Genomic DNA, 15236 nt, shown 5'->3' with positions numbered 1-15236 from the left:
ATAACCTTGGAAGGCTTATTTGGGGTCCAAGTAGCAAATAGTCTTTCACTTAATGAATATCTCTTACCCACCTGTAGAAAGAGCTCATTTTCCTATGTATGGGGATAATAGGAATCATATTCGATTCTTCCTCCTTCTTCTCCCCTTCCTCCTCCTCCTCCTCCTCCTCCTCCTCCTCCTCCTCCTCCTCCTCCTCCTCCTCCTCCTCCTCCCCCTCCATTTCCTCTTCTTCCTCTCTCTCTTCTTTTTCTTCTTCCCTATTCTCTTCCTTCTCCTCTCCCTCCTCCTTCTTCATCATAATCACCATCATCATCATCATCATCATCACAAAATAATTCTGAACATTTATTTTTGTCCTGTCTGTGTCACTGACATCAAATGCACCTTTTCTAGAAAAAAAAAATCTGCCTGATCTGCTCCCTGCTATCTCTTCTGAGCATCACACACAGATTCTCTACTTTGTACACTTCTCAACAGCTGCTGGTCTAAACAAGCTTCAAGCAGGCCTCTGTGGGGCGCAGAAAGAAAGAGCCAGCCTCTTACATTTGGCCGGAATTTAGTAGCATCTTAAGCCATTTCTCATCAGGGTTATTAAGATCATCATATTTCTCTTCCTTGGATGCATAGTGAATTTTCCATGAATCTGCATCTGCTGTTGAGCACCAGTTTTTGTTATGAGCCTTCTTTTTCTCCCCCCCCCCCCGCCCCCGCATTTCTGCTAGAGTGGAAGGATTCTCCAGGGGTTTGCTTTAGACGACTTAACTTGCTTGATTTCACAGTGACCTTTGAAAACAAAAGAAATTAAAACTAGACAGGTTACTTAATTATTTTTTGTCCTCATTATTAGATCTTAAATAAATTAAACATGCCACAGATTTTATTCCAAGGTGTTCACCATGCTAAACAGAAGTCAGTTGTGATTATGGAACAATTCATTATTTATGTAGACTTGGCCAGTCATGGGAGGGGGGAGAAAGGAAGGGAGGGAGGGAGGGAGGGATGAAGGGGTGAATAGGGATAGGGTACATAAGTAAAAGCAGGGGTGAGGAGACAGGTAAAGGAGCCTCCAAATCAATTGCTCAGGGATGTTCATTGGAAAATCAGATTTGATTTCCTATTTGTACTTTTGTGACAGCAACTATTTAGGAAGTCCTGAAAAGGATCAAATCATTAAAACAAGCAGATAATTTTTTTAAAAAACTTTTTAATGTCATGATAAAGATGATGTAGCGGGTGATGAGTCCATTTCATTTTGGACAGTGTCCTTTTTCCTCACTCGCTTCTCATTTTTCCCTCCCATCCTTACCCACCAGTTAAAATTGATCATATATGTTATTTTATGTATTTTAATTTTATGTTTTATTTTATTTTTACAGAGGACTCAATAGCATTGAGACTGTCCTACTCAAACTCACACACACACACACACACACACACACACACACACACACACACACACACTTAGAACCTGTCTAGTGATGGTCAAAAAGGAAACTTCATCCCTTTTCACAATGCGTTTGGCAACTCCATTGAACTCTTTGATGAGTTATTGTAAATGTGATGTACAGGCAACCACAGATAGACACTAATAAATTCTCCTGCGTGAAGATCACATGAAATATATTGAGGGGCATTTTAAAAAGATTAACCTTACTCCCCATGAGAATAGCATTCAAGAATGACATATGTAATTCGAAAGTTACCTATCTTGGTTTTTCTTTTCATGGGGTTAGCCTGTAGGAAGGAATTTGTTTCTATATTTCTGCCTCTTTTTTTTTTCTTTGAACTGTACCAAAGTTTTAACCAAATAGTGTAGAATTATATGGTAAAGGCATACAGAGAATCTGATTATAATTATGTGTATGTGATGTGGTCCAAGCTTTGCTAGTGTGGTTCCATTAGAAAAAAAGAATATTAATGCCGACTAACATGTCATTAGATAGTAAAATCTCCCCCTTCTTTCTTTTCTTCCTACTCCTCCCTCTTCTCCTCCTCCTCTGCTTCCTCCTCCATTTCCCTTTCTCAGTCTCCCAATATCCTCGGTGAAAATTTCTGGTGCTATCTAACACATGATACAAATATCTCTCAGACTCCTTTGACAGGTTTGGTCAAATATAGAACAATAGACACTGACTCTCTTTGAACCAGCAATCATATTTGATAGAGAAAGATTGATTCTGTTTTGGAGAGTCTGCGGGTAGTTTTCAAAGACATCTTAATAGACATCTTGAGAATAGGCAAGTATCTGACACAGCATCCTTTTCCTGCCTGTCCAGTGGTCTGGATCTTGAAATTTCTACATATGGCAACCATATGGTTTGCAGGGGGCAGGGGGGTAATCTAAAATGGTCTCAGATTGTTAAGATTGTCATTATTTCTTTAACTCCCCCCCCCCAAAAAAGAAGCACACACAGTTACTCGTTTATCAAGGTATTCATTCTCTGAACTTTAGGGTTAAGAAATGTTCAAGGGACTTTGCTTAGGAGAGTTTTGTTTAGGCTACTTTTGACAAAGGAAAGATTTATACAACCTATCCTGGAAGAGATAGATTTTGTTAAGCTCTTTGATTCTTTCTGCAACCCTTCTACCCCCATCCCCCCCCCATATATAGAGTTAGGGTAGGTGGCCCCTTCAGCGGTCAGCTTTCAGACACACAAGGAGCCAGGCATCTGAGGAAATTCAGGAGGTGCATGCTGGCGTGCTGACTCAGAAACCAGCCCTATGACTCCAGTCTGGCGCTGTCAAGCCTGGTTATGGAAAGTCAAGAACAATGCCTCCCTTGAGAAAGGGAGAGAAGTTTAGTCCGGTCACAATTCTGATGTAAAATTTAAATCATCCCCTGTATATCCTGTGGATTTAGAGCTGTCAGAAAGGCAAAAAAAAAAAAAATACATAAAAAAGGCTCTTTAGTTCCTTAAACAGTATACTTACTCTCTGTAACTATAAATAACAAGACTTAGAACCATAGGATCTTTTTTTTTTTTTTTTAAATTTTTCACGGGAACCAAATCCCACTGATTTTTAGAAATAATCAGCATGAAAAGGGTATTTGACATTTTTAACCCTTACATGGATGACGAGGTTAAATATTTTCTTTCTGTTTGTGAGGACTGATGGACATCTAACAACAAATGATTATTTACTGGCTTGCTTCGCTTACTTCTCAGCTCAGACACTGGGTCCATTTTCCCAACAACTCCTTTCAAGACATTTTTAACTCCAGTATTTAAAGGTTTTCCTCATTTCTGTCCTGTTTTCCCTCTGAGATGACTCCATTGAAATTTAGCACAAGTTGGGATTAGAGAGATAACTTAATTACATGTCTCGTCACTCAAAATAGGTGTTTCTATTTGTGAGGAAAGGAAGTAAAATTCCAACAATTATTAATCATTCAAGTCAAGGTGAATTTCAGCTGTCTTTTGGGTTTACAGAGCTCACGGCTAGATGCTAATTTTTTTTCTCTCATAAATCACTAGAAAAGTTTGAATACATTTTTTTCAAGTATCTAAAATTCCATATTCCATTCAGGGATGTATTGCCTATTATTTAAGGCAAGTGACTTTGTATTAAGAAGATAATTGTCTCTTTACACATTATTAATGAGTTCTAGCATATTTTAAAATGTTATGGAATGATTATTACAGTGGTTAGTTGGCTTTAATGCTTTATGAACTTGGTATTTATTGTTTTAGGCATTTAGTATGAATTAATTTAGAACTAATAGAATAAAATTTGAAGATAAGAAATTGCAACTGGCAGATGTCCTTGTTCAGATAAATTTTGGCTCTGCCATACGGCTGTTCTATTACTCATAATGAAGCAATCTTATTTAGAAAATTTTGTGGGGCCACCTGCCAATAAGACATAGCCTAAATTTAGAGTCAAAATTTTAGTGGTTTACAATGATGAGTGAAACAGAAAAATCAAAGTTTGAATTCTGAATTGTCCCAGAATCCAACTTTGCTGCCATAAACTCTTTTTTGCCAGTGCTTTCTCCTTGTTTACAAAACAAAACAAGCAGGACCCATTGTGCTATGCAAAATAAACTTAGCTGAGGTGCACAGAGGGCTTTCATTGTGACATTTTTTTACATGCACCTGCTATATTTTAAACACTCATCCATCCTTCTTCTTGCTTTTCTTCCTGAAAATCGCTCTCCCTCAATAGTCATTACCTGATTTCCTTATATTTGCTTTTGCTATTATTAATATATTTGGAAAACTCTGCACCTCTCCACTGTTACCCTCTTGTGTTCTTCTGATTTCAGTACTATGAAAGCAGCTACGTAGAGCTATCTGATAAAAGCATTGGCCCTAGTATGTGAATTAATGCACCTTCTATCTGGCAAATATCATGTAACCCTTTTATTAATTACAATATATATATATATATATATATATATATAAAGTATTGGCCCTAGCAGAGATAAGAACCAAAGAGTGGTGGAGAAATTACAAGACAGGTCAATACCAGCTAGTCGGGAGACTTGAGTTCTCAGGCTCATGGTTCAAAGCCAACCCAGGCAGGAAAGTCTGTGAGACTCATTTCCAATTAATCACCAGAAAAGCTGGAAGTGGAGCTGTGACTTAAATGGTACAGTGCCAGCCTTGAGCAAACACAGAAAGCAACGCAAAACAAAAAATAAGGGTCAGGTCCTAAGCTTAAGCCCCAGGACTGGCACAAAAAAGAAGGGAAGGATGGAGGGAATGAGGAAGGAAGGAAGGGAGGGAGGGAGGGAGGGAGGGAGGGAGGGAGGGAGGAAGGGAGGGAGGGAGGGAGGGAAAGAAAAGAGCATTTCTAGCTGAGTGTTACATGCCTATTAACCTAGTTATCCTGGTTATTCAAGGTATTGAGATCCATAGACAGTGGATCAAAGGCTAGCCCAGGCAGAAAACTGCATGAGATTTTTATTTATCCCAGAAAAAGACTGGCCTAGAAGAGTGGTTCAAGTAGCTAAGCATTAGCCTAGCAAGCAACTTGAGCCAATATGAGGCCCTGGATTTAGAAATTTTGGTACTGAGAAAAAAAATTCTTTTAAATTTTCCAACATTATTTTTACATAGAGCAGATTTCATAATGAAATTTACATGGATTGCTCAGAATATACACAGAAGTGTCTTAGGAAGAAAAATGTTTGTAACTTTTAAGAAGGAAAATACGAAGCAGAAAATAAATATAATAATTGAAATTCATAGAGTCATGAAATATATTTAATTTAATGAAGTGATATGTTAAACTTGCATAATTTGGATTACATATCAAATAGAATGGTTGGTTGTTTCATTCATTTCAATTAAGGCATTTTCTTTCATGCCTAATGTTGGCTTAATTCATTCACAAAGAATAAATGGTGGATAGATCTTTAACAGACATAGATTTAAATTCCTGGTATTGATTAGTCATTTTACAACAACCATACATTATGAAGGGAACCAGACAAGAAAGCCAGCTAGTTCTGAACAATTCATCTTGCTTCTAGAAAAACTTAAGGCACACAAAGTTCCAGAGAAGTGCTCAACCCTTTGAATTTTGTGCTAAGGTTTTGGTCACTATCATCACATCTTAGATACTTAAATTATAGACAGAAAAGGTGTATTTTTGACTGACAGTTTTGTAAGTTCCCACAACTCATGAGACTGGTTGGCTCTATCGATTCTGGGTCTGTTGGTGATAAAGGTCTAGGTGTGTGTGACATGGTCACCTCATACCCATGGAGGGGGGAAAAAAAGGGAGAGGATGGATTGAGTCCCTGCTATCTTCTAGAGGACCCACCCCAAATGATGAAGATACTTCCTGCCTAGGCTCCACCCCTCAAACCTGGCAATTCCTCCTAGAAGACCCCCCCCCCACCAATAAAACATTCTCTGATGTCTTTGGTGAGACCTCAGCTCTGTTATTATCAAACTTCCATCATACCCATACTTGTAAAATCATGTAACCTACAGTATTCTTTCTTAGGTTATTAATTATATTTCCAATTACCTGGAACATGGTATTTTTCAATCAATGAATTAAATGACTAGGTAGTTGAATGGATGCATTGAGATACATCTTTTTTGAAATCTTTACAGTTGGACCAGAAGGATCATTGAAACCAATTTCTGCATAATGCAAAGATTTCCATGATGATTTCCATGCATGAATTGGAGAGTCATTCCATTTATTTATTTTTAGAAAAAAAAATACGTTGAATACTAAGTATGTGTTAGGAATTTGCCTACCATATGATTAATTGTATCTGACTCACCTAAAAGGATTACAGTATTTGGGGGAAGAAATTCAGGAAAATTTGGAAAGTGTTTTATTATGCAGTCATATTTTTAGCATTAATCTTGGTGATGTAGAAACAAATGGTCAAAAATGATTTGTGTTTACTGGACTCTTACCAAGAATGAGACATGCTATGGGTCATGGAAGTTTGAGTAACTAACATGATGGGCATTTAAATCTATTTTCAGCTGCTTGTGATATAATTCTAGATAGTATATACAGGTTATATGTGAGAAAAGAAAAAAAAAGTTAACAGTTGAGACAAGGCCACAGATGAAATGGATGTTTAGTTGTTTTGTAAAAGTACATGGGGTATTTGCAATGAGACCAAGCCACTTGTACTGTGTTGGTAAGAAGGAGAGGACTTGTAGAAAAATGACTAATAAAGTTTTCTCTTTCTAGACACATACTTCTTGTCATTTAAATACATAGTGGTGGGCCTTAACCATAAATAACATTCCTAATTTAGATGTATAGACAGTACAAGGCACTGCATCCTAAGATTTCTGGTCATTGTAATGTTAAAATGGGTAGAGTATTAACATCTTTTTGAAAGAAACTAGAAGGAAAGCCAGGTGTCTTGTCAGCTCTTTAGTTTTTAAGGTCAAAGTAGTAAATAGCTCGGTTCTTCTTCAGTAGAGCTCTACCAATCATTAACTACTTAACTCTGATAGATTTTCCCTTAACCATTTTAAACAGAAATATATGCTCTTTTTTTCCCTTTAATATATACAGGGCTTTTTGAATCCTTTATAATGAAATTATTTAAAAGAACAAATGCTAAGATCGCGAATTATGCTTTTCTTTGAGATTAGTGAGACATATTCTAAGCATACTTTTCCTGTGAGCTCTGTAGAGATTGGTGCTCAGGCAGAAGGTTGCTGAGGGGCTGGGAATGTGTTTAGCTAGCATGCGTGACGCCTTGTGTTTGATCCCTTGGTACCACATACACAGCAAAAGTCAGAAATTTGCTGTGGCCCACGTGGTGGAGCCCTAGCCTTGAGAAAGCTCAAGGACAGTGCCCAGGTTCTGAGTTCAAGCCCCAGGACTGACAAAAATAAAAAGATTGGTGAGAGCAGTAGTTATTCATTTCACAGAGGCTTTTGAAAAAACTGCTACCTTCAGAAGATTTCTAAAGACTGGGACAATAGCTCTGAACAACAACAAAACAATAAGTGTGCTTTTATGGATCTTATCCTGGGAGAGAGGGATAATGGACAGAGAAGTAAATATGAAACGCTTCCGGTGTGGTTAATAAATGACAATGAAGATAAAGACAGGCAAGAAGAGGACGCCATTCTTGAGGACAGTTGAAAAGAACTCCAAAGGCAATGAGGCAACCAGGAACATGTTTATCTGGGTTCTCTCTCATGAAGAAGATAGCCACTGGGAAATAAATGTGTTTAAATCAGTGGTAGATTCATTTCCACTAGTTGTCACACATTTTCACCCATGTACAACAAGTATCTTCCATGAGAGAGGGACTCTTGTTGACTTGTGGAGGACATGAGTTCTAAAGTTCAGGAACTGGCAGCTTTGGGTCTTTTCTAGATAGGTTTCCCCAGTGGAGAAGACACTGAAGCCATCTGTATTTCCTTCACTTTGTCTCATCTTCCATCTGCAAACTAAAGAGAGAAACACATCGTCCCATCTCTCTGGCTGATGTTTCCTTCTCTCTATTAAATATGGATTCATGACTATTGTTAACACAGCAAGAAAACTTAGTACCCTTCCAATCCCAAAGCCATCACTTGGTCACACCTACAAAGTCCAGATTCACAGGCTCTGGGACTTTGGCCTTGGGTTTGGCGTGGGGAATCTTTTTATAATTTTGACTGCCTCAAATGATTGGTTGCTTTTACTGCTCATGGGAGATGTGAACCAGAAACAACCCCAATATTTTCTAAAAACCCTTACGATAACCATAATGAAAACCCACAGTGTGGGGTTTTGATATCATCTATGCCCTGCACAAAGGAGTATGTGCATGAAATGCAAACTGGGAGATTTTCCACATGTAGAGGAATCATTTTTAAAATTTAATTTTGTAAGTAAGGTTATATTCAGAGGGGTTACAGTTACATACAGAACTTATTGAGTACATGCACAATGAAGGCCTCTCAGTCGATAGCAAAAGAACCTCCTCAATAGTTTAGTTTTGTTTTGGCACAGGCACTCATTCTATAGCCCTATCTGAGGGCCTAGAATTCAAAACTTTTCTTCCTTGGCTTTGCAAGTGCTGGGATTGCAGGCATGCACCACCACCCGCCATATAAAAATTACCCATGACTTTAAAATTTGTTAATTGCTGTCTCGTTTCCACCAGAGTAGCACAATGGTGCAGGGTTCCAGGGCAGAGTAATATGAAAAGCAGCTCCTTGCCTAAAACAAGGAGGTATCACTTCTCTCTTTCATTCATGGAACTCTCTAGCTGCAGACGTGCAATAGACTGCAGATGGGCCTTGATCCATCTTTCTCAATCTGCTCTTTCTTCCTAAGTAAGCCCAGACCCTAAATTTATCTTCACTTTCTAAATGTATTTTCTGCCTCTCTGCTTCTATCATTGCTTCCGACATGAGATGTTTATCCCGAGATTTCCATTTGTCCTTCTTTTCCCTTCACATCCAACTGATCAAATACGAGTGTTCCAAAATGCTTGTATGTCCCTGTGGAAAAGGCCCCGGGACTTTTGCTATCATGTCATTTGGCTGCTAGCCTGAACTGTCTTTCAATATTTATTTCTCCTTTTATGTAGAATAGCCTCAGTCAGTTCACAAACTCCTTATAGCAGAAACACAGACAGTTAAAAAAATATCCTTAACAAGTTTCTCATGCAGAATAAGGGTCAGGATATATTTATTGATGACTGGAAGCGAGATCTCCATTCCTTTTATTTTCATAGTGCTTGAATTCAGCCTGGGCTCTGTCCCTTTGCTCTTTAGCTCAAGGCTACCACCTTACCCCTTGAGCCACAGTGCCACTTCTGGCTTTCTAGTAATTGGAGATAAGCGTCTCATGATCTTTAGTGTCCAGGCTGGCTTTGAACCATGATCCTCAGATCTCAGCCTCCTGAGTAGCTAGGATGACAGGTGTAAGCCAACGTGCCGGGGCAAGATCTCCATTCTTTCCAGCCCCAGAACCAGGAGCGCCATTCCCGAGGGACAAGGTGGAGGAATCCGAAGTGTTTTCTGACATCTGAATGTCTCTGGGCAACTGAGACATTTCCTGTGTCCAAGATGGATATGGACAAAACTTGAGGAATGTTATTGCTTTGGATCTTTGGATCTGTGTATCTATTTTCTATCTAATACTGATATATTTCTATGTCTAATTTAGTTATCAGTATAATATATAAATGATAAATTATTATGTATGGAAACATATGCATGTTACAAACATACATGTGTGTATATAATATATATACATACATGTATATAATATGTATATATGTGTGTATATACATATATATATATTCATGGCTTGAACTTTGAGCCTCACCACTCTCAAAGTTTGTGCTCTACCATTATAGCCAGCCATATCTCTGCTTCCATGCTATCAGTATTTGTAGAGTACCATGACTGTAAATGTTCATACTGTAGTATGGTGGATAGCTTGAGAGCTTTCCACATAATTGGTGAGGTGACTGATTTTTCTTTTGTTACTAACTTGGCAGCATACTACTGAAACCTAACCATGGTTATTTTGCTGTTTAATAATTTAACGAATCTTCAAGCAGTCCTTTAGCTGAATTTCTGACACTTGCAACTCCAACACATCAGGAACCTTCCAAGTTGGCTTTAGGAATGGGTTTGAAATAAACTTGAAGTGATAGTTTTTCCCCAGTGATAGTCTGGCATTATGACTTCGTCATGCTGTATGTGCTTTAGACCTTAAGCTCTTTGCTCCATAAAACGTTATGTACTGAGAATGCTTGCACGGCTGTGTAGAAGATTCATTGATGGATTGAGACAGCCAGTCATTTTGAGAAGAGTCTCAGTAGCTGATCTGTCATGTCTTCTTCAAGTTACCCATATATATCATCATAAATAAGAATATCGATAAACTGGAAACTGACTTAGCAAAGGCTAGCAGATCTTTTTCTCCTTCAATGACTCAGAGACAGTTGTTCATAGCTCAGTTTTCAGACAAGGGGAGGTAGATTCCCTTTGAGACCATAGAGTACTGATTTATTAATTCCAGTAAGCCTGGTCCTGCCCCCACAGACCACAAACATGAAGGTTTATTATAACAAAGGGCTAATCTTCTTATTGTTAAGCTACAGGTAAAACCATCCAATACTGACAAGTCACTTTACTAATTTCCTGCTATAAATCTTCTATGACCTGAACGAATTGAGGTGTATTTTGGATATCTCTTCTTAACAATGGGAGTCAACTTTCCAGCTAGAAAATCAGAACAGTAACAGACAAATAGCTCGTGTTCAAGGACGATCTGATTGGGATTCTAAATCATTTGATGAGAAGCATAGCATTGCCACCAAGAGGAAAACTCGGAACTATGAGCTAAAACTTGCAGCTGAAATCATGGACTCTGTTCATCTCAGGCCCTTTCTGTATTTCTTCTTTATAAGTCAGCTTACACTTGGAGTGCACATTGGTAGCAGATTCAGAAGTTAAAAGTATTTGAAATGTATTGCTCAAAACCCAGCATCTGAAGACACTAAACATGGATAGCCAACTTTCATTCCCTCCTCTTCTCTTGCTAATCTTATCAACACCTCTACTAGTAAGATTTTTGAACACTTGCGCACACATTTGATCACTGGGAGACATGGTAGATTTCAATTGTTAGGAGAAAGTATGTTTTCCATGTTTTGCGATGGCGATTTTTACTTTAAGAACTAGAGAGGAGGGGAGAGGAGAGGAGAAGAACAGAGAGATGAGAGAGAAGAGAAGATTGGAGGAGGGGAGCGGAGGAAAGGAGGAAAGAGGAGAGGAGAGGGAAAAAGAGAGGGAAGGTATGTGCGTATGAGAGAGAGAGGGGGAGAAGAATCTCTCTACAGTAAACCATTGCTTTATCCATGTTTGTTTCATTCTGAAGCCCTTATTTTTCCTTCTCTCCTATTATTTCTTACTGGGTTGTATTTGAAACTTCTCACACTAACAATGGTCTTAGGCAACAATGTACAGAATTATTTGTTTGGAAATACATTTAACATTTCAGTCCGGAATATGTGAAGGAAGTGGTGGGAGTGAGTTCTTTACTTTTCTGCCACTAGCCTCAAAGAAGAATGGATGATTCTATAAACTTGCTTTGTTTATTGAACAAAAACAACAACAACCCCAAAGTACAGCTTTTTTCCCAAGGTCAGATCAAGCTGCAAGAAAGGTTTTCTTTTTCGTGTAATAAATATTTTAATTCAATTCCATTTCTATGTAAAACTTCACAAAAGAGAAAAAGAACTTTTCTATTGAACTAAAAAGTCTTGCCATTCATTTTTAACCTCGGATAATATCTGAATCCATGAAATGAAAAGGAAATGTTTAATTCTTGTTCAGTTATATAAGCCCATTTTTATATAGGCCTTCGCTTATCTAGACAGACATCTTCTTCTGGATTGTTTCGTTTTGGTCTTAAGCATTCTAAGGACTGTAGCCGTGTATCCACATCTTAAGTATGCCATGTGGCTATAAAAGTAGAATTGTCATATTTTTGTATTCTTATTTTACTTATTAACTTACGACTTTTATGTTAGGACCATGCCAGACTGGCTAATCTGGCAAAGGTAAGAGAAAGAAAATCCCAATTGTTTTAAGAGTAACTGCAACATCTATTCCATTCTTCATCTTAAAACAAATATCAAAACTTTTTTTGGAGGGGTGTAGGTCTGAGGTTTGCTTTGATCTAACCTTTCCTCATTTCTCAGTGGTCTGACAGTTCATAAAATGCAAATCTGCTTTAATGACAATCATTTATTTCATTTATTTTCATGAAAGAAATGTTAGTTATTGCTTTTTAAAGTGCCCACGCTATTTTTCAATCCATCAAGGGTTCTGTCTTCAATGAGGTCTATCAAAGTGTAAAACTAGATGGGTATTTTTTTCCCCCTTTCCTTTAAAATGGAATGGGCTTTCATTATGCAGCAACCGTTCTTAGGAGAATTCTCTTGTTTAAGAAGCCAGAATACAAGAGAGTGCTATATTAGAGTATTATTCTCACAACAAACAAGCCCAGTTCGCAGCTACCTGCTTGCCCATTGTTTCTGATTGTGTGTACTTTGCAGTGGTATTTGGATAGTTTCCTGCTCTCTGTGAGCACAAAAAAGGCATTTCTGTTACAATGGGCCCTAACCACACAATGACGGCATTAAGGATTTATGTGGAGGTTTCATTATTTTCTCCTCTTTTGTTCCTCCCAGGATGTCTTCCAGGCGCCCAGCCTCTCCGTATGGGGAAGCAGATGGAGAGGTAGCCATGGTGACAAGGAGACAGAAAGTAGACGAAGAGGAAAGTGAAGGGCCCCCAAGCTTTCACCTTCCTTTACATGTGAGTTTTCCCCACCAGCCTCATTCAGAGGAATTTCAGCCAGTTTCTCTGCTCACCCAAGAGACTTGTGGTCCCCGAACTCCTACATCTCAGCACAGTACCATGGTAGGTTTTACATGGTTGTCTTCTGGGCCTACCTCAAAGTCACTTTTTTTCACTAAGTCTCCTTCCATGGATGCTTTGATTCCCCAAATCCTATAGGTGATTAGGATTTCGTCTGTGTTATGAGCCATAGACAAGATGCCATTTTTTCCGGGCATCTTCAGAGTTCCTCAAAGTGGAGATTCACTGTCCATGGGGTCCAGAAAGGAGTAAAAGAAATATTACTTTATTTATTTTACTTCTGGATTTGGGGTGGTTTTTATTTTTATTTTTTTCCTTCTTCCATCTGTTTTGGAGTCAAGACTTGATGAGTGTGCAAAACATGGAACATAGAATACTTGTAAATGGAACGTATTTTAAAAATAGCCTAAAAACATGCCCTTACATTCTTCCTACTAAAAGGTTTTGCACATGATCGTGATCTCACCATTCTCAATCATTGCCTTTGCTTTCTTTTCCTTTCCTTTTCCTTCTTCTCAGTTTCCAGATTGGATTCTAGTGCTCCTATCCACACTTGGGGTTTTGTAGAAGATAATATGTCACAGTAACTATGATTTCCGGGTGTGACCGCACTAACTGTAGTGTCTAAATCAATCCCAGGTTAGGCTGTCACTCGATGATTCACTAATTCCCTGTTGCATGCTATTCTGGAACACTAATTTCATCAAATCTTATTATTTCTTCTCCCCCTCCAGAAAAAAAAATACTATATATCCTAAGTATTCCAGGTGCTAAAATATATCCACTTGTAATTAAATTACTCGCTGAAGAGTTAAATCAACAAAGAGAATTAGATAGCTCCCAATAGCTACGTGATAGGTATGACACTTTGAATTTTGAGTGCAATTTAAATATACCCATTGAATATTTCCAAAGGCTAGCTATGGTGGCTCATGCCTGTAATCTCAACTTCTTGAAAGAGAGAGGAGGACTGTGGTTTGAGTCCAATCCATGAAATTTAGCCCGACTGACCTTATAACCAGATGTGTCTGGCCTTGCACACCTCTAATCCCAGAAAGAGGAAAAATATATCTAAGAAGAAGCATAGTCCAAAAGTGGGCCTGGAAAAAATATAATACCAGACCTTCTACGAAAAATAACTGAAAGAAGAAGGGCCGGAGATGTAGCTCAAGTGGTAGAGTACTTGCTGACCAAGCATGAGGTCCTGAGTTCGAACCCAGAGGGGGCAGGGAAATCAAAGAAAGACAAGTCTCCCAAGTCCTAATATTATGGAGCTGTAGGCTTTCTCTACCACCAGTGTTTATGCTGACATACATGCTATCCTTACATGGTAAGTCCTTCTGGAGATTATCACATTCATTCTGGCCAGTGATTCAGTGAGCACGCTTCTGTCATCTGCTTCCTATGTACAGAAGTGGAAGCTCAGAGAGCCTAAATAACTCTCTCCAGCATGCCCTAGTCAATGGCAAAACCTGGCTGTACCCGGTGTTGGCCTTCATGAGGATAAATGTTATGTACAGCTCCCTCAAGAAGCCAGGTGTATGGTTTGATAGTCTCGTGATTGTTCATATCAATGTTGAGGTATCCATCAATTCTCCCCAGTCCTTCCTCTGTAAGTTTGTGCTCATCACATGCTGTTTTTTTTACCTTCCTTTCTAAAAGGGGGAAAACAAGGGAGCCAGACTCTCCACTGTAAAAATCATTACTCTGATGCATTTTTTCCCCCTGACTAAGATTTGCCCATTGGTTTCTCCCAGGGAATGCTGGGCAGAGAGTGGTTCTCAGCGGGATATCCTGTGACTCTGCAGGCACCCATAGGGTCCAGAGCTGCAGAATGAAAATCTATAAAGAGGAAATGACTTTCACGACACTGGAAGCTGGGAAAGTACAGGAAGGACGAGGTTATTAGAGTGTATTCGGAAAGGAGACCTACCGAGTTACACAACGAAGCAGTAGATAGATAACAAAAATAACAGTTGACGACTGTACCTCTTGAACGTATCATAATTGACTCACACTGGATTCACTTCCATGTTGATCTTGTTGCTGTGGTGGTACTTTTTATGAATACCTGGGGATTGAACTCAAGACTTTATGCCGACTCTGATCACCTAAGCCATCCTGCCAGCCCTTTTACCATTGGTTATGTACAAGGTAGGATTTCACTTTAGGCCGAGGCTGTCTTGGACTGCAGTCCTCCTGTTTTTTTGCTTTTCTGTGTCATTGGAGGTTGAATACTGATTGTGCCAAAGTGCCCAGACATTGTGCCCGTAGTGAGGAAATCAGTTTCTACTTTGCTGTATATACCCATAGGTAGAGATCAAGTTAGAAAACTCCGTTTGGGTAATATCACCTCCCTATCTCCTTAATCTCTACCTTCTAAGTAGCTTGGAATTA

The 15236-nt window shown here is 38.7% G+C and overlaps 1 protein-coding gene across 8 annotated transcripts in view; it reads left to right on the top strand.

Moving 5' to 3' along the window:
• Positions 1-15236, top strand: part of Sox5 (SRY-box transcription factor 5) — a 732928-nt gene that overhangs the window by 410572 nt on the left and 307120 nt on the right. For 5 of the 8 annotated variants that reach the window (XM_090324494.1, XM_090324498.1, XM_090324491.1 and 2 more), the window contains one exon: positions 12650-12881. In XM_090324494.1, coding sequence (XP_090180620.1) covers positions 12651-12881 — 231 coding nt within the window. In that variant the 5' untranslated portion in view covers position 12650. The remainder of the gene's footprint in view (positions 1-12649; positions 12882-15236) is intronic. The other 3 variants (XM_090324499.1, XM_090324496.1, XM_090324497.1) reach the window with 1 other exon arrangement.

This window comes from Megascapheus bottae, chromosome 35 (assembly GCF_031878675.1).
Source record: "Megascapheus bottae isolate mThoBot1 chromosome 35, mThoBot2.hap1, whole genome shotgun sequence".
NCBI classification, from domain to species: domain Eukaryota; kingdom Metazoa; phylum Chordata; class Mammalia; order Rodentia; family Geomyidae; genus Megascapheus; species Megascapheus bottae.
This window is presented reverse-complemented; position numbering and strand designations above follow the sequence as displayed.